The sequence below is a fragment of the Myotis daubentonii genome, chromosome 18 (genome assembly GCF_963259705.1).
Source record: "Myotis daubentonii chromosome 18, mMyoDau2.1, whole genome shotgun sequence".
Lineage (NCBI taxonomy): Eukaryota > Metazoa > Chordata > Mammalia > Chiroptera > Vespertilionidae > Myotis > Myotis daubentonii.
Window position 1 is genome coordinate 11,169,749 of NC_081857.1, and position 27,284 is coordinate 11,197,032.

General features: G+C 38.9%; 1 protein-coding gene across 3 annotated transcripts in view; it reads left to right on the top strand.

Moving 5' to 3' along the window:
• CR1 (complement C3b/C4b receptor 1 (Knops blood group)) overlaps positions 1–27,284 on the top strand; it is a 125,503-nt gene that overhangs the window by 24,911 nt on the left and 73,308 nt on the right. For all 3 annotated transcript variants that reach the window (XM_059675375.1, XM_059675376.1, XM_059675377.1), the window contains exons 10-24: positions 1,356–1,535; positions 2,358–2,457; positions 6,119–6,204; positions 8,282–8,674; positions 9,258–9,434; positions 9,521–9,623; positions 10,902–10,987; positions 13,871–14,098; positions 16,315–16,494; positions 17,094–17,193; positions 19,916–20,001; positions 23,467–23,865; positions 25,546–25,722; positions 25,809–25,911; positions 26,833–26,918. In XM_059675375.1, coding sequence (XP_059531358.1) covers positions 1,356–1,535; positions 2,358–2,457; positions 6,119–6,204; positions 8,282–8,674; positions 9,258–9,434; positions 9,521–9,623; positions 10,902–10,987; positions 13,871–14,098; positions 16,315–16,494; positions 17,094–17,193; positions 19,916–20,001; positions 23,467–23,865; positions 25,546–25,722; positions 25,809–25,911; positions 26,833–26,918 — 2,484 coding nt within the window. The remainder of the gene's footprint in view (positions 1–1,355; positions 1,536–2,357; positions 2,458–6,118; positions 6,205–8,281; positions 8,675–9,257; positions 9,435–9,520; positions 9,624–10,901; positions 10,988–13,870; positions 14,099–16,314; positions 16,495–17,093; positions 17,194–19,915; positions 20,002–23,466; positions 23,866–25,545; positions 25,723–25,808; positions 25,912–26,832; positions 26,919–27,284) is intronic.

Sequence of the window (27,284 nt, forward strand, 5' to 3'; positions counted from 1 at the left end):
GTGCTAGTCACTCAGAAGTCATTTTGGCCCTACTCTCCTCCTTCACAGCTTCAATTTCGGATGCACTTATACGCTTGTTTACCAAGGTAGAGACCTGGTCCATATTTACTGAATCAATAGCGAGAGACAATCTTCTCTTAAGTTTTATGATTTTTTTTCCATTAGAAACCTATCTAAGATGGCAACTCTAGTCTTATCAGCTAGATTTTTAGACTGGAGACCTACCAGGCTACCTTCGTGTGTGAGTTGGCCTTAGTGATAAATTTCAGTCCCGATGGGCACTCTTTGAACTAGAAGCCAGTAGAGCTAATATTTAAGCTCTGAGATAAAACTAAACAGGTAATATAGATGAATAAATTTCCTATAACAACCTTTCAAATAAGCCACACTTTTAAATTGAGAAAAATCAGTGAATTACTTTCAAGAGATGAGAAGTTGGTTTGCAAATCCTCCAACAGAAAATGCTCTGGGTGCAGAACTGGCTGTTGTATAGCCATAACTATTTGAATAAATAACCTGAAAGGAGGCGGAGGGCATCTGAAAGAGAAGCTAACATAGAAGGTATTGCCCAAACCAAGTGCATATGTTTTCTATTTTTCCAAGCTTTGTACTGTTTTGGATTCACATTATTTGACCCTAAATCTAATAGGCCATAGGAGTATGGAGCTAAAGCTAGAATTTGATTTAATTTACACTTCAAACAAATGTTTTCTTATAATAATAAGTGTAGTTTTGTTTGTTTTATTTTAAGGAAATGCTACTTATTTCCTCCTTGTGTTGAAATGGCTAACTTAGGAATCAGACCTACAAAATAGGTGGTGTGGCCCCTTCCTAGTTTTAAGAAATACCTTGAGTTCTCCATTAATGTTTGTGAAACCTCCACTGGGGTTTTGATTCACTGACGTACAAGGAAATTACCTATTTGGCCCAAGACCCCATGCATTCAGAAAGAAATGGTAAAACCTGAGCAGAAGAACCTTTTTTGGCTCCCTAAAAATGTGAAAAATTGAATTGAAATTGTCTTTGACAGCAAATTATATGAGCAAAACAACCAGATAGCAGAATACTTTCCCAGATAGATAGTATATTTTCTAATAGGCAGGTGCTAATGGAACTTTCCCTCCAAAGGTTACAAGGAAATTATCTTTCCAGAACTAAAACTTTCTTTTGTTTTGGCATCAAATCTAAGAGAGAGAGATAGAGATATAGAGATAGAGATAGAGATAGAGATAGAGATAGAGAGAGAGAGAGAGAGAGAGAGAGATAGAGAGAGAGAGAGAGAGAGAGAGAGAGAGAGGAAGGGCATTGGGTATCTCTATGTTAAAACTTGATGTTCTTGATATCTTGGTTTTTAGGTTACTGTAATGCTCCAGATCATTTTCAATTTGCTGAGTTGAAAACCCAAACCAATGAATCTGCATTTCCTATTGGGACATCTTTAAAGTATGAATGCCGGCCTGAGTACTACAGGAGGACATTCTCTATCAGGTGTCTACACAACTTGGAGTGGTCAGGTCCCCAGGATGTCTGTAAACGTGAGTAAAACCTGTATTGGAGCTTTCCATATCGATCGAATTATCCATAAGCTCTTCTTCTACTTTTTCAAATTTTAGAGATAAGAAAACTTTACTTCTCAAAAGTGTCCAGGTATAAGAGTTGGTGTTGTAGGTCATCCCAAATTATTAGTCGAAATGTTTATTTCATGAAACTGTTTTTTTTTGTTTTTTGTTTTTTCCCCCAAATATATTTTATTGATTTTTTACAGAGGGGAAGGGAGAGGGATAGAGAGTTAGAAACATCGATGAGAGAGAAACATCCATCAGCTGCCTCCTGCACACCCCCTACTGGGGATGTGCCCGCAACCAAGGTACATGCCCTTGACCGGAATCGAACCCGGAACCCTTCAGTCTGCAGGACGATGCTCTATCCACTTAGCCAAACCAGTCAGGGCTCATGAAACTGTTTTAATAAATATTTGCAGGGGAAGAAAACCTATTCCTTATGGGAAAGTAAGTAATGAACAACTTCAGACCAGGAAAAAAAATTGTGAGGAGACATACACTGTTTTAATAACCAGGTAGGAAGAAAGAATTATATTGGTAGGATATGAGGCTATAATGAACCTCTATATTTCATTGAGCAATTTGCGGTAGATATAAGACAGATGTAGGTGGGAGGTCTTTTTTAAAGTGGTGCTTAGAACGTGGCTGAACTTGAGACATCTGGTGAGGCGAAAATCTGTGGAACCATCAGAATTTCACGTACTCTTTAGTAAGTTATAGTCACATTGAGACCTTCTGTACTACAAAAGTTCAGATGACTCTACCCGGCTCCGAAATTCTGTTTCTTTTCCACAGGTAAAGTATGTAAAACCCCTGCAGAGCCTATGCATGGGATGGTGCACATAGACACAGACATCAGCCTTGGATCCAGAATTAATTATTCTTGTAATACAGGGTGAGTTGACAAAAACATCTCTTGATTCAAGATTTGCAGAATAGCAATACTCCCTTCTAGTCACTATTGGAAAGGAGAGCTAGAGAATGACCATCTGCTTTTTACAAATATGTATTTTTATTGATTTCAGAGAGGAAGGGAGAGGGAAAGAGAAAGAGAAACATCCGTGATGAGAGAATCCTTGATTGGCTGCCTCCTGCATGCTTCACACTGGAGATTGAGCCTGCAACCTGGGAATCGAATTGTGACCTCCTGGCTCATAGGTGGATGCTCAACCACTGAGCTACGCTGGCCAGGCGACCATCTGCTCTTTAGAAGTCCGAATAGAGGTGTTCAATTCCCGATTGAAATGAACAAAGTGTTGATGAGATTCAGAGGGAAATCAGTAATCTTCGTGGAAACCACAGTGGTGCATATAAGAAAAGGGAGGTTCTCTCCAGGTAGAAAGGAAAAAAATGAGGGGAGGGCATAGTCAAACCATATAATAGCCCTAACGCAGCTGGAACAAAAGGAAGGCCACTGAGCAGCTGTGTGCAAAAATAAATCTTAAAGGTAATTGCACCATTCGTTTGCCGGGGCTGCCATAAGAAAGTACGACAAACTGGGTGGCTTAGGACAGCAGAGACTGATTCTCACACAGTTCTGGCGGCTGGAAGTCCAAAATTAAGGTGTTGGCAGGACAGGCTCCCTCCAAAACCTTGCCTCTGCCCACTTCTGGGAGCCTCAGGCCTTCCTTGGCAGTGGCAGCATCACTCCCATTTCTGCCTCTGTTTTCCCACAGCTATCGTCCCTCTGTATCTGTGTCTCTACATAGCATGTCTCCTCTGTGTGTGGATCTAAGTTCAAAGTTCTCTCTTTTTTATAAGGTTGTCAGTTATATTGGATTAGGGCTGCCCTATTGACCTCATCTTGACTCGATTACATCTGCAAAGACCCTATTTCCAAATAAGGTCACACTCATGGGGACTTCAGCATACTTTTTTGTGGGACACTGTTCAACCCTATAGCAGAGCCTCCTGTGAAAATGTCAGTCATAAAGTGTCTACGGGTCAGTGGTCCTGCCCTTGGTGCTTACCCTTGCTCAGCACACAGTGGACCCTTGATCACATTCTCTGCGTGAACAGTGGAGCCCATCAGGGAATCTGGGCTACACTTGAGCTGGGTAAGCACTGAAAAATCATTTGTGGTCGTTGACATATGTATTTGCCACCCTAAGCCTCACAGACCGCAGTACCTGTAATCTGACAAAGTAAAATTAGAATAAATCTAAACACTTATCTCCTTCTGTGAGCTTTTTAAAGTACAGTCAATAAATTTTCTGATTGTACCTTCTTCATGTTGCTTTGCTAAATAGAAGTGGACTGTCCATGGTATGAACCAGCAAACCACTGAGCATATGCTAAATCTCAGGAAATGGTGTAAAAGAGACCAATCTGAAAAATCTGAAAGAATTTCCCCTTACAGTTACTTCCAAGAGTCAGGGAAAACTTTTAGAAAATAGCCTGATTAAATTTTTAACAAGATTCAGTTGCACACTGCTTTTGTAAAACTAGTTGGAAATTGGGAATGTTTGCACATGAATGAAAAGCAAAATTGTCAAACTAAAAAAAAAAAATCTGTGATAAACACACTGAATTATGTAGAAAATTAAAGCAGAAAGTAAGAAAAAATTAATCCAATTCTTCCAGAATTTAGTGGAAAAAAATAAAGAAAAATCCAAGAGAGAAGCTATGTTTAAAACAGACAGACTGAGGATTAAAAATACAGGGAACAAAAATTCCCAAAGGGAGAATAATAAGCCAAACCTTAGCCATCACTAGGGAAAGGTCTGTTATTTCAGGAGTAGAGATTTGACTTTGGGTGGCAAACACACAATGCAATATACAGATGACGCATTATGGAATTGTACACTTGAAACCGATATAATTTTATTAACCAATATCACCCCAATAAATTTATTTTAAAAATAAAAATAATAACATGTTTTTAAAACTTCAAGAATTCAGAAAGGAAATTAAAAACTATAAACCTGCAAAAGAAATGAATGCATATTGGATAACAGTGATCCTTTGCATCACTAAATTGCAGAAGATAATGTCCTAATGAGCCAAGATAGTATTCATATCCAGAGGCTCTAAATATATATTGAAGGAAAGTAATTACACTATTTAAGTACATATTCTGGGAAGAAAAAAAAAACATAAATTCAGCCAGTCCAGAGATAATTTTTTAAAGGGAAAATGACACAGTACAAAAGTACTATCAATGAGGTAGAAAATTTGTAAAAATAAATTTCAAAAAATCATGGCAAAATATTTTTAACAGCTATGAAACCAAATACAATGACAGAACTAAGTGTTCAAAAGTGAAACTTTTCAATGTAATAATAATTTAATAACAACCTCCAAAGCCATAAAATATATCCATAAAACCAGAAAATGGAAGAAAGTAAGACAAGATGAACTAGACTTCTATTACACAGGGGATGGGTAAACTCTATATATTTTGACATTAAAATTGAGCAAATAGGTTTAAATATATGCGCTGTGTACATGCACTATATATGCACATGAAATGAAATTTCTAATGGAATAAAATTGGATAATAGTTAACTTCCCAATTAATAGAACACCTAAATGAGGTTCACCTATCTGGTTCATATAGAACAGTGGTTCCCAAACTTATTTGGCCAACCGCCCCCTTTCCAGAAAAAATATTACTCAGCGCCCCCTGGAAATTAATTTTTTTTAAATTTTAATAGCAATTAAACAAAAAGATATATGTATTAATGTTTCTACCTTTTTCGTAAAATACAGTAAAGGTGTAAATTAGAAACATTGAAGTTTGAAATTATGAAACTATTTATTGAACTCAGAATAGAAAGGTAATACAAAAAAAGTTAAAACAAATGCACCTGTGGCCATCATCCCCCCCCCCCCCCCGATCGCTGCAGCGCCCACCAGGGGGCGGTAGCGTCCACTTTGGGAATCACTGATATAGAAAATAAGAAGGAGGAAAAGGGAACAGTAGGGAGTGTATCTGTCTCTTCTGTCAAAATAAGTCCCTGCTGTCTGTGGCAGATGTGTTTTATTCATTGCTGCGTCTTCATCTTTGGGCACTATGAAACTGGTAGTCTAACTAACGATGACAAAAGCAAGACCAAAAATACCATTTAATTCCGTAAATCTGAATGGTTTCATCTTCCTATTGAAAGACAGAGGCTTCTAAATTGGATTAAAAGCATCGAATAGGGTATTTACAAGAAACTTGCCTAAATTAAAATTGCATAGCAGGGTTCATTATATGTGTATATCAAGGAAAATGCAAACAAATTTTAAATGTCAATTAAATATGAGAAGAAAAAAACAATTTAAGAAATTAGCAAGTTGGTCTACAAGAGGGTTATTTTCTTTTGGTCCTGATACAATCCACAATGAAGCCCAATGAAGCAGAGTACTGCCATGAGGAATTAAAGATGAAATATCCCTTTCGATAGTCAGAGGGTAGGAAAAGAGAAATAGGGAAACCCAGATAGAACAGGTGGAGGTTAGGCTAGTCCTTGGGCTTCTCCCAGATTGTACTTTGTCGATTCTGCCACGTATGCGTGCTGTGAGGAAGTTAATGGGAGGTGGATGGAATAATTTTCACTTTTTGCCTTTAGGTATCAACTCATTGGTGACTCATCTGCCAAATGTATCATCTCAAACAATACTGCCATTTGGGATACAGAGCCACCACTCTGTCAACGTGAGTTAACATCTCTTCCCACCTATCCCACCAGTTCATCCTAGCACCCTAGCATCGTGCCCCTAGAGTTATGGAGACTCAGTCTCATCCATCTTGGCAATGATATCCTTCCACTATTTGAACCAAGAGTCCTGTTCTGAAAAGCGTTCACAATGTTCCAAACTTCTAGTTCCTCCTGGGTTTTCCTTATCTTAGGGTATAATTTAAAACAGCCCCCAACTTCCTCCTTTCTTGGTGGAACACTTCCCAATTTGAAGATTGTTGTCTTCAGTGAACTCAACACACAGTTAGTGAAAGTGGCCCAGCTTCCTCTCTGCCCACTCTTGGTATCAGGTCATATATCGAGGCAGTGGCTGTCTCCCTTCCTTCTTATTCTTTGAACAGTGACATGCTGTCTTCCTGGGAGTTGTTTGGAATGTGAGCTTCCTACACTTTGAGTAGGAAGAGCAATGAGCAATCCCAAATTAACCAAGAATATAAAGAGGATACACCCCTGGGTTTGGTGATAATGTGAAGAAATCAACACTCTCACAGCCAACGGTGGTAGGATAAGTGGGAACAAACTTTCTAAAAGGCCAATATACAATAGGTGTCAAACCCTTAACTGTCTACATGCCTTTAATTGAGAAATTTGATATTTTCTGATTTCTTCTTTAAGAAACAACTACCATGTTTTTTTTTCTTGCAAGGATATTGCTATACAAATATTTACCTACATTATTGTTTGTGATGGTGAAAAAGCCAAAACAATATAAATGTTGAGCATATTTCAAACAGTGCTTCAGAAATAATGGTATTTAAACAAGAGTGAGATGATCCTTTGGAAATTAGGAAGAAAACACAATTTCTGAATATATTTAGTTTTATTTTGTGCTTTAAAAATTTCTGTTTATCTGGGGGTTTTTTTGTTTGTTTGTTTGTTTTATTTGTTCATCATCTGTCTATCTGTTTTTAAAGCACTTAATACATTAGTATTTTGCATATGCATATTATTTCCAACTCCATAAATACACATATATTGGGAAAAATAAAGGAACAAAGCATGTGTTCTGCAAGAAAAAGAAAAAGTTTAAAATATGCCAGAATGTGTTAGCCAAGAAAGAGGGCTCTTCCAAGTGGAATCAGATAGAACATTCTTACACTGAAATATTATTAAGCCAACAAGGATATTTTAGAAAAAATATGGTATGTATGTATATTAAAAATTATACATTAAACAGTTAACAGTGTTTCTTTCTAGGTAATAGATTTAAAGATATTTTATTTATATTTCATAAATTTTCTGCAAGAAATATCATCTTAAAAGTAAAAATAAATAAATAGTCATTCCTACTATAAGGTAGAAATGATAGAAAGAATTTTGTGTGCTCAGGAATGCTTCAAAACGCATAGGAGTTATCGGATACTTAGATATTAGATCATATTTGTCTAAAAAATTATCTGTGCTTCCTATCTTTTTAGGAGTAGCATTTTTGATACATTTTTCCACTTCAATAGTCTACTATTTCCTGAGTCAATATTGGTAAAAATGTCTGTATCCCTAATATTCACATTTTCTAAATTTTTAGCATAGACTAGTCACTAGAACATATATTCAGATATTTTTATTACTTCTGAGTCTGTGATTATTGTGTCATGTACAATATTGCATATTTTTTGTTAGCTGGGCCAGAGCTCTTTGTGTTTATTTATTTGATAAAGATGCTATACTAGTATGAATGCCACATTATATTATTCAGCAGTAGAATAAAGCCAGTTGCCTTCTATCGTGAGAGAACTGCATTAAGAATAGTGAAGGAACATAAAAGTTCTCATGTAACATGAGAAGCATGTGGACTATATATGGACATTTATTGAAATAATGGTCATGGAGAAGAGCAGGAGCCATCATATTGTGATTATCAAATCTTCAGTTGTGCAAAAAGTCTGTATGTTAGAAAAGATTCAACAAGAGCAGAAGTGTTGTGAACAATCATATTTGGTAATTTGGGTTTTTTAAAATCTGGTTCCTAACATTTCTAATTAAACATAACTTTAAGAAATTGAGGTTTTGTTTAACTTGCCATCCCTCCGCCAGGTATTCATTGTAAGCCACCACCAACCATCGCCAATGGAGATTTCAGTAGCAACAGCAGAGACTATTTTCCATACGGAATAGTGGTGACCTACCGCTGCAATGACAGAAAAGGAAGGGAAAAGTTTGAACTCGTGGGCGAGATGTCAATATATTGCACCAGCAAAGATCAAGTGGGCCTCTGGAGCGGCCCTGCCCCTCAGTGCATCGTACCTAATAAGTGCACGCCTCCGCACGTTGAAAATGGAGTAAAGGAGTCTGAGAACAGAAGCTTGTTCTCCTTAAATGAAATCGTGAGGTTTAGGTGTCAGCCTGGCTTTGTCATGAAAGGCTCCTCCAGTGTGCGCTGCCAGGCCCAAAACAGATGGGAGCCCGAGTTGCCCAGCTGCTCCAGGGGTGAGTCTGAGGCTTTGAGGGGGCCTGCAGGTGACAGGAGCTGTGGGAGGACCCCCGGATTAGTGTTTGTTCTGGGAGGGAGGTGTGTGCTGAGCAGTGTGAGTAAATTTTCTAGGGGTGAAGCATGAAGCATGAAAGGAAGAAGGTGTGTGGGTGCCCTCACTGCAGTGAGTGTGCCTTCATCCTGGAGAGCAAGAGCCTAATCCATCAGGGACGGGGACGTTGGGGATGCTCCTACCGAGCAATTCGCAGGGCAAAGCACCAGCTCTCAGACTGAAAAGGATGTGAGCCTTCTGGCCAGCTGTGTAATGAGCGCTCTCTGTGCTTTATCTCATCGACTCTGTACAATCCTCCTGAGAAATAGTGCTATTCTCTTATCCATCTGACAGAGAAGTTAGCTTGGTCTTTCAGAGGTTAAAGAAATCGTCCAAATCACATGCCAGGAATAGAATGCATGTGTGTCAGCCCCTTTGTTAGACCCGAACCCCTCTCCTTATGAGTTTCTGACTCCTTGGATGAGTTAAGATTTAGCAAAGAATATTCCCCATAACTGACAGGAACGCTGTGCCTGTTCTTCCCCCAGTTTGTCAGCGGCCTCCAGGAATCCTGCATGGCCAGCACAGCCCCAGCGACAAGGACAGCTTTTCCCCTGGGCAGGAGGTGCGCTACAGCTGTGAGCCCGGCTATGACCTCAGAGGGGCCGCCACTCTGCGCTGTACGCCCCAGGGGGACTGGAGCCCGGCCGCCCCCACATGCACAGGTGCCTACACTCACTCCCATCCTTTCTGCAGATGAATGTCTTTGCACCTCACATGGCGGTCTTACTCCTCATTTATTTGTCTGCAGTGAAATCATGTGCTGCCTTCCTGGACCAACTTCCTAATGGCCGTGTGCTCTCTCCACTTACCTTCGAGCTTGGAGCCAAAGTGTCCTTCGTTTGTGATGAGGGGTGAGTGTGACCGGGATAGTGACCCTCTTCAACAGGGACATTCGTTATTGGGGTTAACAAGTCCAAGGGTTCCTTGACAGGCATTGAGTAACAGTCATTCAGTGAAGATCTGGAGGCAGTTCAGGAGACCAATGTTCTGACAATAAACCAGATGTTTTAGGATAATTATGCTCACAGTGGTTCTCAACCTTCCTAATGCCGCGACCCTTTAGTACAGTTCCTCATGTTGTGGTGATCCCCAATGTCATTGTTACAAATTGAACATAATGAAAGCATAGTGATTAATCACAAAAACAATATGTAATTATATATGTGTTTTCCGATGGTCTTAGGCGACCCCTGTGAAAGGGTCGCGACCCATAGGTTGAGAACCACTGCAAGGAATCCTGTCCTCTTTTCCTCTTCTTCTTCTTCTTCTTCTTCTTCTTCTTCTTCTTCTTCTTCTTCTTCTTCTTCTTCTTCTTCTTCTTCTTCTTCTTCTTCTTCTTCTTCTTCTTCTTCTTCTTCTTCTTCTTCTCTTTTTGTTATTTTGGCTCTGTTCTTCAATAATCCAGATAGGCCATAAGCCTCATTTAGGAATAGTCCAAGTGTATTGGCAAAAAGTACAGTCTCGGATATCTTCCCTCATGTTCTATGACTTGCCAACCTCAGGAGCTGTTTTCCTTCTGGTCCATTAAGAAAAGAAAATGCTACATTTCGTATTAGAGGAAACAGTTCCTCCTGATGACAAAAAGGGTGCTATCAGAGAACAGTCAGGGAACAATGACCTCCTGGAGGCCTGGGACCAGGTCAAGAAAATGCCTGCCTATGTTTTTTTAAATATATATTTGTATTGACTTCAGAGAGGAAGGGAGAGGGATAGAGAGATAGAAACATCCATGATGAGAGAGAATCACTGATTGGCTGCCTCCTGCACACCTCCTACTGGGGATTGAGCCCACAACCCAGGCATGTGCCCTTGGCCAGAATAGAACCTGGGACCCTTCAGTCCACAGGCCGTCGCTCTATCCACTGAGCCAAACTGGCTAGGGCCTGCCTATGTTTTTTATTCCTTCTTTGGTACAGCACTTTTACTCAATAAGTGGAAGCTAGCATTTTTCAAAATGTTTTGCTTTCTGAGCCTTTCTCCCAAGAAACCAAATGAGCTGATCTTTTTCACCAGGGATTTAACTGAGGAATTAAATTGTCTTTTAGCAGAAAGGAAGAAGCTGAGATCTAACCATGAAGGGAAGAGAGAAGGGGTACGCTCACCCAGTCACTACTGCTTTTGTCCCTTAGGTTTCATTTACAGGGAAGTTCTTCTAGTCACTGTGTCAGGGTTGGAACGAAGAGCCTTTGGAATAACAGTGCTCCTGTGTGTGAACGTGAGTAGAAGGAATATGTGCTCAGGTCTGAATATTTCTCCTTTTTCTTCTTTTCACTTCCTTACTGAGTTTTTGCCCCATGAGATTATCAAGTGTCTGCTTCTCTGTTTACCTTCATTTTTAATAGAAATATTTCTTTGTGGGTTAGTTAAAAAATGCTTTTTGGGGAAAATAAACCTGAGCATCATGTGTTTGGGGTACTATACAAAATATTTAGTAGCATACTATGTGTTATATATAAATGGGGAGAAATGCTTTGTAGATGGAGAGAAATTTGTGCCTTGGAGTTTTATCAAATTTTCTCTTTTTTCCTGGCAAAAGTGATAGTCACATTTCAGCTTTCTATCCTTTTCTAAATCACCTATTCATCCATATATTACTTTTTAGCCCTTCCTATGTGCCAGTCTTCTAGACACCAGGAGTATCCCTATAAACAAGATAGACTAGGTCCCTACCCCCATGCTGTTTATATTCCTGGATGGGAAGAAAGATTTTAAAAAATAACAAGTAGACAAGGAAACACATGGATAAATAAGTTCAAATAATACTAAGTGTCATTAAAGGGGAAAAAGGGGTAACGAATAGAATAGTTATGGGAATGGGAATAAGGAATGCCAGGGGAAAAAAAGAATAAAGTTTCTATTTTAAATAAGGTAATTAAGGAAATCCTTAATGAGGAAGCAACAATTAAGCACTGGCAGCAATTAGTTGATGCCAATGTGAATTACATAGAGGAAGAACCTTCCATTCAGATGGAACAGGAAATGCAAAGAAAGGCCCAAGGCAGATGTTTTCTTGGAATTTCCTTTAAAAAGCCTGTTCTAACATTTTCTTGGAAGCTTATGTAGCTGATGTAGAGTGAACAGCTGAGGGGCCAAAAAGTCAGGTATAGCCAAGAACATCTGAGAGTACAAACTAGGAAGTTACTGTAAAAACCTAATTAGAAATGTTAGCCCAGAATAACAGTGGGAGAGGTGATAAGTGCTCAAATTCTGCATGCATTCGGAAGGTAGAAATGACAGAAGTTGCTGGTGGTTTACACATAGAGATTAAAATAGAGACTAAATGAGGTCACCTAGTGAGGGAATGTGTCCATAGAGCAGGTGCATGGGCCATGCCTTGTAAATCCAACGTGAGAACGCAGAGCTATGAGGAGTCAGTAGAAGAGATGAAGAAGCAGCCGGTGCATTAAGCAAAAAACCAGGAGGATGAGGGTATCTTTGGAAGCCCAGTGGAGAAAGTATTTTAAGAAGATGAGCCCAAGCAACTCTTTCAAATTCTACAGAGAGGTCAAATAAGATGAGGACAGAAAATTATGCACAGGTTGAGTGACTTGGAGGTAATGGGTGACCTTAACAAAAGCAGTTTTAGTAGAGTTGTGGGAGTATATGCTTGATTGGAATGCGTTCAAGGAAGAAGGAAGGGGAGGAACGAAAGGTCACAGGCAACATCTTAAAGGAGCTCTAACGTAAAGGAGTAGAGAAATGGAACTGCAGAGGGAAGTGGAATTAAGAAAGTTATTTTTTGTTTGTTTTTAAGATGACAGAAATATAGTGTGTTAAATACAGAAACACTACCAATATATTCATTTATTTCTTTACTAAATCAAACAGAATATTGCTTCGTCTTCTGATCATAACTATTGAAAAATACATGTTTACAATAGAATTTTTCATGTGAGTACTCTGCTTTAAAATTGGACTTCTTGTACTGATTTATATCATGAATCTTGATAATTAGCTCTTTCATATTTGGAAGTCACCTATTAGAAAATCTTAACTTTCTGAAAGTATAGTTAAGAAACATGAAAAAAGAAAAAGGAAAAAAATCCTCTCATCAACCCAAAGATATACTTAAAATTGCTTACTAAAGTGTAAATGTTGATTAAGCTATTCCACTCTGAGATTAATTTTTTTAAAAAGAAAATGTTTTTATTGATTTTAGAGAGAGGGAGGGAGAGAGAGAAACATCATGATGAAAGAGAATCACTGATAGGCTGCCTCCTGCACACCCCCTACTGGGGATGGAGCCCACAAGCCTGGCATGAACTCTTACCAGAAATTGAACTGTGACCTCCTGGTTCATAGGTCAATGCTCAACCCCTGAGCCACACTGGCCAGATGGGATTAGTTTATCCATGATCCTATCAAGTTGCAGTATCCTCTTCCCAAATACTGATCAAATCAGAAGGGGAAAGGAGCTTCTCCAGATAGTTATACTCAAAAGAAATAAAATCTGTAAAAACTAGTAAATATCTCAAAAGTCCTATCATTTCTGAGCCATTTGGCGCATGCACAGGAGTATGGAGGATGTTGCATTTCATTGTGACATTACTGTCCCATTCATTTTGTTTTTTAGAATAACAGCCTCAAGTCATCAAAAAGATTAAATCACAGAGAAGTAGTAAATATATAATATATTTTGAAAGATTTCTCTAGGATGAAAATTCTTGATGTCTATTTTGTGCTTAAAATGGTACTTGATATATAGTAAGTGCTCAAAAACTTGTTTGTTAAATTAATGGATGATTTTTTTTTTATTGGTGATTTTCTTGTTAAGATGGTTAAGATTTTTTTCTTTTACTTTAAATGAATAAGCTCTCAATTATCCAGAAGTCTTAACTCTGAAGAGCTCAGGATGCTAAACCCCTTTTGGACTTCTGTAATAAACATTGGTTTAAGTGTCTTGTCATTTAGCTGCATCTCGGCAGAAGATTTGATAATTAGTCCTCCTGATAATATATTCATTTTACAGTCCATATGCTCCCTAAGAGCTTGATTGTTCTTTAATTGGCAATGCAGTCATAGCATCATAATGGTAGAATCAAATCAGATTAAAATGTAAACATTATAATATAACTTATGGCTCTTGTCTTCTTTCTAGAAATCTTTTGTCCAGATCCCCCTGCTATTCTTAATGGAAACCACATAGGAACTTCTCTCCGAGACATTCCCTATGGAACAGAAATATCTTATACATGTGACTCCCACCCAGACAGAGGGATGACCTTCAGTCTCATTGGGGAGCGCACCATCCGCTGCACCAGTGACGGTCAAGGGCACGGGATCTGGAGCGGCCCTGCCCCTCGCTGTGAACTTTCTGGTCCTGCTGGTCAGTACCCACCTGTGTACACCCTAAGTGGGTTCAGAATATCTGTACCAGAACTTTTATATTTCTATCATAAGATTAGAGTGTTTGCTTATGAGTTTAACTGTCATAAGTGGAAGTGTCAAATTACATGCCATCGCTGAAACAGATGGTTCCAGCAGTGCCAAGCTATGACTGAATAGGGAAGATGCTAATAACTCATCTTGCTGGTTGAGTGGTGAGGAGAGTAGGGGAAGAGGAAAAAGGGAAAGGGTGGGGAGAAGACAGTAAGCACCTGTGTAAGTCAGGAAGAAAGAAATGTTCATTGGAGAGGACAGGAAAACAATTGCCTATGCCAGTGGTTGGCAAACTGCGGCTCGCGAGCCATATGTGGCTCTTTGGCCCCTTGAGTGTGGCTCTTCCTAAGCCTTAGGAGTACCCTAATTAAGTTAATAACAATGTACCTACCTATATAGTTTAAGTTTAAAAAATTTGGCTCTCAAAAGAAATTTCAATCATTGTACTGTTGATATTTGGCTCTATTGACTAATGAGTTTGCCAACCACTGGCCTATGCACACTAACCAATATCAGGATAACTGATAAAGCTATCCTTTACAAGGTCATGGGCATTCAAAGGATAAAACTGGCAATATTGATATTATTTAGCTAAGGCTTTCACTAGTCTTATGCTGAATAGGTTATGTAACAAAATAAACTCACTATACCTTTGTATCTAAAGACCTCAACCCAAAGTTCACCCATTTGTCAGCTTGCCTAGGGGCCCATCTTAATCTTTCCTTGAACTCTTCCGTTCCTCCTGGGAGTGAAAAGAAGCAAGGAAAGATCAGCTCAAGGAAAATAGTACAAAAAGGAAGGGACTATTCCTAAGAACTGGAGAAGATGGCCTGGTACTTGAGGCCTGACTTGAGGCCTTTCTAAGAATGAAACCTGGAGTAGACTCTGTGCAGGGCCAGCCTTGGAATACCACTTCCCCTGCAGGGAAGCCTGAGAGAAGAGCAATCCCATGAGAAAAGGCCACGTGATGAAAAGCATTTAGCCTTTCTTTGATCTCTCTCGCCCTCCAATGGGTGTTCTATATCTGAATCGAATGGCATTTCTCTAAATGCAGATGCCTAGACCCCGGCCAGGCCCATTGAACTGGCAAACGGAAGCAGTCTCCTCCAAAGAAGAGCCGATGGAGTTCAGACTCTATTTCAAACATGCAGCACACAATATACCCTCTCATAAAGAAGGCACAGCTTCTGCCAGGATGCTGCTGAATGGCTTAATCTATTTGTCCTGGTCTTTAAGTGTCTGGTTTAGCATCAGAATGAGAAGAATAGTCTTTTGTTTCCTAGGGCTGCCATAACAAATTACCACAAACTAGGTGGCTTAAAACAATAAAAAGTTATTCTTTCATAGATAATGGGTCTCGAAGTCTGAAATCCAGGTGTTGGCAGGGCCCCAATCCTTCCTATGGCTCTAGAGGAGAATCCTTCTTTGCTTCTTCCAGCTTCTCGTGGCTTCTGGTTTGTGGGCTCATCACTCTAATCCCTGCCTCTGACTTCACATGGCCTATTCCGCTCTGTCTTTGTGTCTCCAATCTTCCTTTCTTTTCTTTTCTCAGTACACCACCCGTCATTGAATTTAGGACCATCCTGTTCACATAGAATAATCTCATTTCACTATCATTACCTTAATTATACCTGAAAATACCCCTATTTCAAATGAGTTCCCATTCTGAGATTCTGGGTGGATGTATCTTTGGGGAAAACATCATTCAACCCACTAATAGTGGTGACTTCTCTTTAGTGCCAGAGGGGCAGCTTCTGATGAGCCTCCTGGGAAAGAGGCAGGGAGGAATAAATGGAAAGAGATGGTAAAATATGTCTTGCTATACAAGGGTCATTAACACCAATAAATGAGGATATGAATTAACTAGGTGAACTCTAGGCATTCTGATAGGAGGTCTGACATGTGAAACCATTACCTAAATGTCTAGCTTCGGTGAAATAAGAGGAGAAAGTTCAGAAAGGTAAATAGTCTTTAAGTGGCAAAAATTTTTGATGAGTCGATGTTGTTGGAAAGCACCATCCTAAGGTAACTTCCAGAAGAAGAAAATACTTGCCATTATGATAAGTCTGTTTATGTGCTCATATATCAACTTAATGGGAGAGGGAGAAGGCTTGGGTGGAAGTCTCATTGCTCACTTGATATTCCTGTGGCTTTAATCTCCAGGTTACTGTAAAGCTCCAGACCCATTTCTGTTTGCCAAGCCTACAACCCTAACTGATGAGTCTGAGTTTCCAGTGGGGACATCTTTGAGCTACAAATGCTCCCCTGGGTATTTTGAGAAGATGTTCTCTATCACCTGCTTAGAAAATTTGGTTTGGTCAAATGTGGAAGATGTCTGTAGACGTGAGTAACCCTACCCTGGGAACTATGTTCTGTATGTGAAAGCATCTATGGGATCTGATTTAACTTGTTTTGATTTTGAAGGTGAGATATCTAAGGTATTTACATGGAGGGTAGACTTGTAAGACATCCCTGTTTATTGTCTGGCATTCTGCAGCTTGACCAGATACTCATTTCCTGGGAAAGACTCACACTAACGGAATTGTAGGGAAACTTTCCATTCACTGGCGGGTACCTTGAATGGTATGAATGAATGAAAAAGGAACACCCAAGAAAATTATGTGGGTCCTAGTGAACTGTGCTTAGCTAACTAAGATGGAGGGAAGTCTCAAATTATGAAGCCTTTGATTTAGGTTGGTGGGATGAGAAAACCATTCTTTAGCCATGAATGATTTTTTATTGAGAGATGCAAGGTAGTCCTTTAAAAGAGGTGCTCTGTAGCTACTTGATTCTAAGGTCGTATGGTAAGTATCCTCAAAGTGGCAATTCTGTGGGGAAAATCACAAATATATAGGTTAAGCGTGCTACACTCCAGTCTGAATCTTAAATCAAATGTAAATTTAACTCTACACCTAGTCCCAAATTCTGCTGCTTTCTCCTAGGAAAATCATGTGGATCTCCACCAAAACCTTTCAATGGCATGGTGCAAATAAACACAGATACTTACTTTGGATCAACAGTGAATTATTCGTGTAATGAAGGGTGAGTTGGGAGCACTCTCTTTGGAATTTGAGTTCCAGAACAGCAGTGTCAATCTCTGTCCCAATCTCAGAGAGGCAAGCTAGACGACTGCCCCCTGTACTTTAAAAAGTAAGCAATGGGAGTTCTAAACAGAGATGGTAGCTTGAACATGGGCACATGACCAAAGGAATCTTAAAAAAGAGTTGAATCTCTATCTGCATGATGAACCAGGGAGGGCACCATGCTCTTGCCGAAGGTAGCCCACGTGAAACCTGGTAAGATAGCCACTAGATAAAAAGGACTAGCCTGCCAAATCCATAGAAGGATAAATTCTAGTTGAACCATGCAGACATCCTTAACTGAGGTCGATGAGTACTGTAGCTGAGTTGGAGGACCCTAAAAAGGGAGGTGGGAGGGCAAGTCATATATAATATCAGTTCTGGGAAACATAAGCATTCAAATGCACACAGTGTAGGGACACTAATAGAAATTTTGCTCTTGAATTTTCTTTGGGAAAGTAACTGAGCTAGAAGCCGTTGCCTCGATTTAGAGCAATTAAAGAAAGTATATTAATTTTTAGTTGCCACAATAAATTTAGAGGAAAAAAGGTATCTAAATATATCATCTTTCTGCATAAACTGCCCTTGGTCCCACCCTGTCCTACTCAAGTAGAATCTATGTATTGTACCTATGATCCAGCAATTTTAAACTAGGATAAATCCACATTCACCCCTGCTCACCCTGGAGATTTTAACACATTTCCATACAATCTCTTCACCAGTTCTTTCTCACCTCCCATTGTGAATAAGCCTAGAGCTCTTTCATTCATGAGCAAAACAAAACACCATGAATACAAGGGAAGGAAGATACAGCAATTGAAAATAAAAGAGACATTTCTTCCAGAAATCAGAGAAAATATTCCTCTACAAATCAGTGTACTCTAATAAATAAGGGAATGAACTCTAAAACAGGATACTAGAAATCTCTCATATCTGTTTGTAACATAGAACCTCTGAAACAGTATGAAGATTTAATAATCTGATATCAGTAAAGTTTATATATGAGTAAACACACAGTATAAAAAAGCAACAATAATCTAAGATTGAATTCTAAGAAAAAGAAACCAAATAGATCATGAGAAAACTGAATTAAATTCTCCAGAATAAAGTAAAGACATCACTGGAAATTGCACACACACACTCACACACATTTTCACACACATTGAAACATAAGAAAAAAATTTAAAAAGCAAAAATTGGTGAAGTATCAATTAGCACTGAATGGAAGATACTTTTCCAGGTCAGAAAGAAAGAGATTAGATTGTTGGAATCCCAAGGCTTACTGAACAAACGCAGAATAAATGATAAGAGGCCCTTACCCTCTATGGAGAAAATTTATGACATTCAGATGTCAAAAAAAATATGCAACTCTCCAGAGCTAAAATAAACAGAAAAAAATGTATATTGCCATCAAATTTTTTTCACACTCTAAATAGTGGAAATTAGTGTTTTGAGGGAAAATATTGTGCTATAAAATATGTGTATTCAGCCAAGTTGCAGAAGTGTAGTCTTACATGACCAAGTATTCACAACATATACCAATTTTATATTATTCTTGAAAAAAAGAATAATTCCCATGCTAGATGTGTTTTGATATCTTCTATGTGAGTATAGTACAATAACACTAGAAACTCATAAGCAAAACTTAATTAAAATTCAAAGTTTTGGATCTTGATCAAAGAGAAAATTTAAATAGCCATTGCAGATTACCTATAAAAAAGCACTAATGAATGATTATTGAGTGCAGTTGTCCCAAGCAGTCTACCAAGTAATTTACATGAATTAACTTCATCTTTAAAATGATAATTAGAAGTGGGCATAGGCCAGTTAAAAACACAGGATTCTGTTACTAATAAGGAAGAGAAAAGTGGATACTGGAAATACCTATAGTTTCTGTTACAAATGGTTAACTGCCCTGATCATGTATCTTACGTAATCAAGAGGCAAAGTTCTTAGCTATCCAGAAACGATCCCACTATTACATGACATTGCATTAGACACCTTACCTTTCACTTAATCCAGGTTAGTCCTGCTGTATTTTGGAACACTTGACTATCTTAGCAAGTATCCTTTGTGACATTTCTTGCAGTAACAGTATAAGGACATCATAAATAAAAAGAAGATGCGATATTCCAAAGTTTGTGACCTTTTTTGAATGGTTTTATGGCACAGTTTTCCACCATTAAAGTATGAAAATAATTAACTACTGCTTCTGGCTCTTCACTGAATCTTCAGGGTAAAGCCATCATTCATTCCTTCAATCAACAAATATTTTTTGAGCACCCTGAGCTTAAGTGTCTTTTGACTAGGGCCAGGGACTGCACATATTTCCATTATGACATTTTCTGCCTTTGAGGAGTTCCTAATTGCCTTGACAGTACACATGGATTAAAAAAAAACACACCTCAGTTTCCCTAAAGATAACTTCAAAAATGCTCCATTATGAATAACACAGTTATTGCACTGAATTCTGAGGGACTAGGAATGATGGATTAAAGAGGTGCGAATTTATATTTGTTCTTAGCAATAAACAACTGGTTTGCAGGTGGAAATGGGGTTTCTTCTTTGCGGTCTCCCATGTGTCAGTTTGTCCTATAATTTGTGAAATCCTCTTGGCATTGTTTTCTCGTGGTGATGTAAGTGGGAAACATGTAGTATATAATCATTTTTCATCTTGTTTCTAGGTATCGACTCATTGGCTCCGCATCTGCTGCTTGTAACCTCTCAGGCAATAGCGTCACTTGGGATCAGGAGGCGCCTGTCTGTGAAAGTGAGTGGAAATATCTTTCCCCATAATTCCCTCCAATTGACCCTGATTTGACCCTGTAGTTACAAAGAAAAAATTTAATCCTTCATGCACAGACTAGTCTCTGAGATACTTGAGAATTGGAGTCAATTGTTACATGGTTCTCCAGTTTGGCTTTTTGTTTTTAATTTTAAGAGGTCATTTATCTGAAACTGTGGGCTTGACCTCCGGTCAAACTGTCCTACTCTCCTACTTTTATAGTAAACTCTTTCCCGAGAAAAGATCATTCTCCTTTGAGTAAATTCAAAAGACATTAGAGAAAATTAAACCTGTCTCTGCCACCTTGTAATAGCACACAAAAATCCCAGGAAAGAGATACATGACTCTCTTCCTTATTGTTCTTACTTTGAACAACTAAAGAAAAAAATTACACTTCTTAACAAGGCTCTGGCCCCTTCTTCCTCCTTCGAATTCCTCCATGCTCAAGCCCTAGTTGTATTTGTTCCTGATTAGCTGACTCTGTATTCAATGGGACGTTGTAAAGTGAACCTCCAAAACTTTGATGAACATGGAAGACTGAGTACAAATGGATAGAGTGTTAAGGCTGTTAAGGAATCAGTATCACCTACAGAATTGATGTCAGTAAAAGTGGGCACAAACTTCTGGAAGGCTAGTGAGGAATAAATAAAAAGCCGTAATGCAATACCCTTTGACCTAGCAAATCCATTTTCTAGAACATAATCATGGAATTTTCCCATGATTTTGGTCTAAAGACATTCAATGCAATTATATTTATAATCGTGGGAAATGTTAAGAATCTAAATGTTCAGCATGGTTTGAAAATAGCTAATAGAAGAAACAAGGCTTATTAAAAATGATTATATAGTTTTAAGAAAGATGTAAGATGAAATTAGAGACTGAGATGCCTCACCCAAGCAGAAATAAACACTATATCTATTTACTGGCATGCCTAAATGTTATCCAGCTAACAAGTATGATATTCTATAAAATATAAATTCAGCACGTGCATACATAAATATCTGAAATGATATGCATTAAATTAAGGATATTTATTTTTGGACCGTTATTATTTTCTTATTTTGGTTTGTCCATATTTTGTAAAATTCCTACAATGAATGTATTCATTGTATTCACAAGTATTCACACACACACACACATACACACAAATTAACTTTAGCTTTTAAAGATCCAAAGAAATGAATGAGAAGTTATACAAGGTGCCTCCTTTAACCTGCCCATAATTTGAAATTCTCTGAAAAAGTATAAATTAGCAAGATATTATCCGTTTACTATAAAAATTTTTCTAGGCCTAACACGTTTTGTAGGGGGTTATCTCTGATGAAAAATGTTTCCACTTCTATGGTATTTTTAGGTCAATAAACAGTTAACTGAGTCAATATTGGATATATATATATATATATATATATATATATATATATATATATATGAATGTGTGTGTAGTCACATATACTAATATTTTTAAAATTTTATCTTCTAATAGGACATAATACTCTTTTATTATTTTATTACCCCTGAATCAATGATTATTTCATTTCTCGTGCCTTACATTTTATATAATTTTTTCTTTTCTAAAATAATTTTCTCTTTTTAATTGAATTTATTGGGGTGACATTGGTAAATAAAAGTATATAGGTTTCAGGTGTACAATTCTATGATTAGAAATCATTCTTTTGTTTTCCAAATAGAGGCACTATAATTCATGTTTTTAATTTCTCTTTACCTGACCTGGCTGTTGGGCTGCACTGGGGAGCATGGGGAAAAGGGAAAAAAAACAAAAAGAAAGAAAAAAACCTGGTGTATAAAAAGCTGGTGGCAGAGTGGGAAAATGTGACTAACACTTGAGGCTTTGTGACTACCCACAGCCCAGTATGGGGATCCCAGAGGTGGGAGGGCAGACCTCTGCTGAAATTCCAAAGTGACAGCAGGGAGCCTGTTCCTTCAATGTCCTTTGTCATTCTTGCCTGCCTCTTTTCCTTTCCTTGCCCTACACCCAGAGACAGACGTTACCCTCAGAAATCCATGAGACCTGCACAGCTGGGCAGTCAGTCACTGGCTGCTTTATCCAAATACCCTCTCAATAAATACAACTATTGCCTTACCACTCCTCTATGAGGGAGGTCACTACTGTCAACACCAGTGAAAGCCCAGTATGTTGTGCTGTTGTCCTAAGAGTCCTTGAACTACTCCTCTTTTCTGCCTCCCGATTCATCTACACCCTGCTCCAATGGAGTGTCTTATTGTCCCTTGAGGCTGGCTGGACCTCCACACATTCTTCCTCCACCATGTTTTGCACTTTCCAGGTTCATTGTTTTGCAATTATTACTAGTCAGTTTGTGGTAGGTTCACTGAACCAGATAGATCCACTGCCTACTCCAAGGTCCTACCCATTTACCTTCTGAATGACAGGTGGGTGAAATCTCCTGAGTATTCTGGTACAACGTGCAGAGGCACTTTTGTTTGGTTATGTATGACCGGTGAGTTGCAAATAAAACAGGAGAGAAAAAAAGCAATAACTCACACCACCAACATGCTGATATCACTCTCTCTCTCTCTCTCCTCTTTTTTTTTTTTAAATTTATTCTTTATAAGAGTTCCTTTGATGACATATGCTGGGGAGCAAAGTCTCAAATGCTCCATTTTAATCTCTTTTTGATGAGTAGTTCCAGAAGTGGTGTATTTAACCTGCAAAGATGTTATTAAATAGCCAATAGAAAACAATAGCCCAGCAATAAGTTAATAACAATCTATGATAAAAAATCATATAGATTATCCAGTTAAAATCACAAATATGTAAACTATAATAATACATGGATATTTTTACAATAACAATTATTATAAATAGAATCAATATCACACACCTAAATTTTTATTATGTAAACATGTCTGATCATTAGCAAAATTAGAAGAAAATAATAGTTTTTTAGTGCTATTTAGTAATATTTAGGTACACTCTGGGAAATAATTTGATTATTTTTATTTGTTATTTAAATTCTTAGTAAAGTCATTGTAAAAAATATTATAGAACAGGCAAAACTACAAAGACAGTAAAAACTGTGGTCACCAGGGAATGGTGGGTGGGATTAGTAGGCGGAACACAGAGGATTTTTAGGACAGTAAAAGTTTTCTGCATGATACCACAGTGGTCAATACCTACCATTATATACTTGTCCAAACCCACAGAATATAGAACATCAGAAGTGATCTGAAAGTAAACTATGGGCTTTGGGTGATTATGATGTATCTATACAGGTTCATCAATTGCAACAAACATACCACTCTGGTGGGGGCTACTGATAAAGGGGGAGCTATGCATGTGTAGGGGCTGAGAGTAAATGAGAAATCTGTGTACCTTCCCCTCAGTTTTGCTCAGAACCCAGAATAACACTATACAATTATCTTAAAAATTAAAAATTGAGCTGTTGTTTACCATACTCTTTCTTATCCCAGGGATATCTTGTGAGCCACCCCCAGCCATATTCAACGGAGACTTCTACAGCAGCAATAGAAATGTTTTCCAATATGCAACACGGGTAACTTACCGATGTCGCACTGGGCCGAATGGAGAAAAGCTGTTTGACCTCATGGGAGAACAATTTCTATATTGTATCAGCAAAGATGGTCAACTTGGTGTTTGGAGCAGCCCTCCTCCTCAGTGTATTTCTGCTAATAAATGCACAATTCCAGAAGTTGAAAATGGGATTAGAGCATCAGGAAATAGGAGTTTATTCTCTTTAAATGACATGGTGAGATTCAGATGTCAGCCTGGTTTTGTTATGAAAGGGCCCAACACTGTGCAATGCCAGGCCAACAATACATGGGTGCCTGAGCTGCCAAGCTGCTCCAGGGGTAAGTTTCATCCACTAAACCTTATTGAGGGGAGAGGGGGGCGGGGAGAGAGACATGTAAATGAAGTTGCTGAAATTAAGGAAAGGGTGTGTATGCAAGTGTGTGTGCGTATACAAGGGCTATGGAAATGGTATAAACAATACTATCTCTACTATCTGTCATCTGTGATAATAATAGTCAAATAGTAATAATTTTCTGTCTCATCTATACACACATTTTATGTGTTGTTTAATTTAATAACTAGAGCAAGCATAAGAGGTAGGAACTATTTTTATCCCCATTTTACACTGAGAAAATTGAGTCCTAGATCTGTTAAATTACCGTCCAGGTCACAGCGCCAGGAAACTAAAAGGCCTGGAATTCAGGAGCCTTTCTGATTGCAAAGCCTAATGAAATGTATGGTGAACAATAATGGATGAGAATAATGGCATAGATCTATTACGGGGGGGGGGGGTCAGGAGGCAGATGGGAACCAAAATTATAGCATCAGATTAAAAAGACCTTAGACTTCAATCATTCTGTTTCAACTCTCTCATGTTCTGGCTAAAAACTTGGAGGCTCAGAGAGGGGAAATGACTTGCTCAAATTCAAATATACTGTATATGTAATTTGTATTCAATTCTATATGGTTCAGATTGAAATTCACCAATTGGGCTGTGGATAGAGATTGCCAAAATTTGAGTCAAAATATGCTCTAAGTAAGCAAGACAGAGGTGGGCAAATGTAGGTTTACAGTTGTAATACAAATGAATACAACAGTAATTAATAAATAATATTACAAGAATAAGCCCTAGTTGGCTTAGCTCAGTGGATAGAGCTTCGGACTACAGACTAAAGGGTCCCGGGATCGAATCCAGTTAAGGGCATTCTATCCCCAGTAGGGGGGCGTGCAGGAGGCAGCTGATAGATGATTCTCTCTCATCATTGATGTTTCTAACTCTCTCTCTCCCTCTCCTTTCCTCTCTAAAATCATTATATATATATTATAATATATATATGTTATAATATATATATATAATACATATATGGATACTTGTATTTCTTGTACTCACAATTGTAAAACTACTTTTGCCCATCCCTGTACTAGTATTTTCTCTCTTTAAACAATGTATAGTTTTTGTGGGTGTGTGTTTAAGGGGATTTTGTTTTCAATGACTTCTTTTGTCTTCCGTGCTAAAATGCCTGGCTTAGCATGGAGTGGGAAGAATCCGGGCTGGCACATAGGGATCCAGAGGAGGCTAATGGTTCTGAAAGAGGAGATGGAAGGAAGCATGAAGGGGGATGCCTGACTGATGGGTCTATTAGTTGAGACTTGGGCAAAGGTATCCTTTGTTGTTGCCAGAAAGGCTGCCTCCTATGAAGTAAAGAGTGGAACAAGCCTCCAGCACTCGGCTGGATTGGATGGCCATGCCTGGGAAGCAGATAAACCCATTCTGCTTGTTGTCTTGGGAACATTTTAGTAGAAAAAAAAATCACAGACAAGGGGTTAGAGAGCCTTTGGTTTTAATCACGGCTCTGAGCTGTGGCCTTACTCTGCTCCTCAGTAAAAGGTGGGTGTGAAACTACCCATTCTTTTCAGTCCTGTACTCTGTAATCAGGATTTTTAAACTCCCTGGCAGGCGCAGGGTGTAGCAAATTCCCCCATAACTGATAGGAACTCTGTGCCTGTTCTTCCCCCAGTTTGTCAGCGGCCTCCAGAAATCCGGCATGGCCAGCACAGCCCCAGCGACAAGGACAGCTTTTCCCCTGGGCAGGAGGTGCGCTACAGCTGTGAGCCCGGCTATGACCTCAGAGGGGCCGCCTCCCTGCGCTGTACGCCCCAGGGGGACTGGAGCCCGGCCGCCCCCACATGCACAGGTGCCTACACTCACTCCCACCCTTTCTGCAGATGAATGTCTTTGCACCTCACATGGCGGTCTTACTCCTCCTTTATTTGTCTGCAGTGAAATCATGTGCTGCCTTCCTGGACCGACTTCCTAATGGCCGTGTGCTCTCTCCACTTACCTTCGAGCTTGGAGCCAAAGTGTCCTTCGTTTGTGATGAGGGGTGAGTGTGTAATGTGGTAAGTCAGACAAGGATTTTTTCAGGAAACTTTCAAATCAATCAGTAGTACAATTTGTAACAGTTTGTGAAGAAGTGCTCTTAATCCAATTATATGTCTTCCCTTCGGTAATATCATTGACATTGGGACCATCTGGCCAATGTTATTGGTTTGATTGCTATTATTAGCTGTTTATATGCATCTACCAGTAGCCTCCAAGTAATACACACTCACTGTGGAGGTAACAAGATTGAGCAATACAGCAGTTAATTTTATCAATTTCCTAGGAATCTTTGATGTGTACAAAGTCTACTACCCAGTCAAGGTGAGCATATTTTAGAAAGTCAGCAGGATTCAACAATAATCTGGGCATTTCAGGGAGACAAAGCCTCCTGGCCTCATCCTTTTGTTCCTGAACATTTGCTCAGTGTGTTTCTGTGAGCCTCTTTCTGGCCATTACAAATGTAGTGGCAAGAAGAACAATGTCGAGTCTCTGTAAATGTTCTCTGCTTTGCTCACCCAGATGGAGAGCTGTTTTTCCCCGTGATTCACTGATGAGAATAAGTGGGATGTCACAGAGCTGTCTGTGAGACGGGGTTTGGGTCCAGGCTCAAGAGGGGCCCAGCTCTGTGTTCAGTGACTTCTGGAGGTGACATTGGGCTGTGATGTCTATAGGACCACTGAGTTACCATCTCTGATGGCTTTGCCCATCATAGGATACAGTGATTCTTTAGCATAATTTGGCTTCTGAGTTCCTGCCAACTGCTGAATTCAGGTCCCTAATAAACAGACTCTCAACTGGGCCCCAACCTAAGAGCCAAATGGTATTCAGATGTAAGGGAGCAACCTGAGTATCTATCAGTGATGCGATGAAGAAAGAGATGGGAGTTGCTTACCTATTTGCTACTCCCCTTCTTTAACTTTAGGTTCCGATTAAAAGGCAGCTCTGTTAGCCATTGTGTCTTGGTCGGAATGAAAAGCCGTTGGAGCAGCAGTGTCCCTGTGTGTGAACGTGAGTAGAAGGAACAATCATGCAACCCGGGTAGCTCTCCTTTCTATTTCCTGTGTGCTGTGTCTCATGGTCTCACCTGTCATCTGGATCTTTCACCAAATTCCTTACAAAAATACATTTTGTTGGAAGAATTTCACAACAGGTCATGCAGATCTTATACACTGTGCTTATGTTGCTGCCTATAAATCACTAGGTTAATGCCAGTGCTGAATTTTGTGGGGAATATGAAGGGAGAAACCAGATGGCACAAAGGTCTGCCAAAATGTATTTATTCATTTATTTTTTAGTTTCTCTTACATATATATGTCCGTTTATCCCCTCACTGATCTAAACTATTCATCTATCCTGTTATTTAGTCCTGAGGAA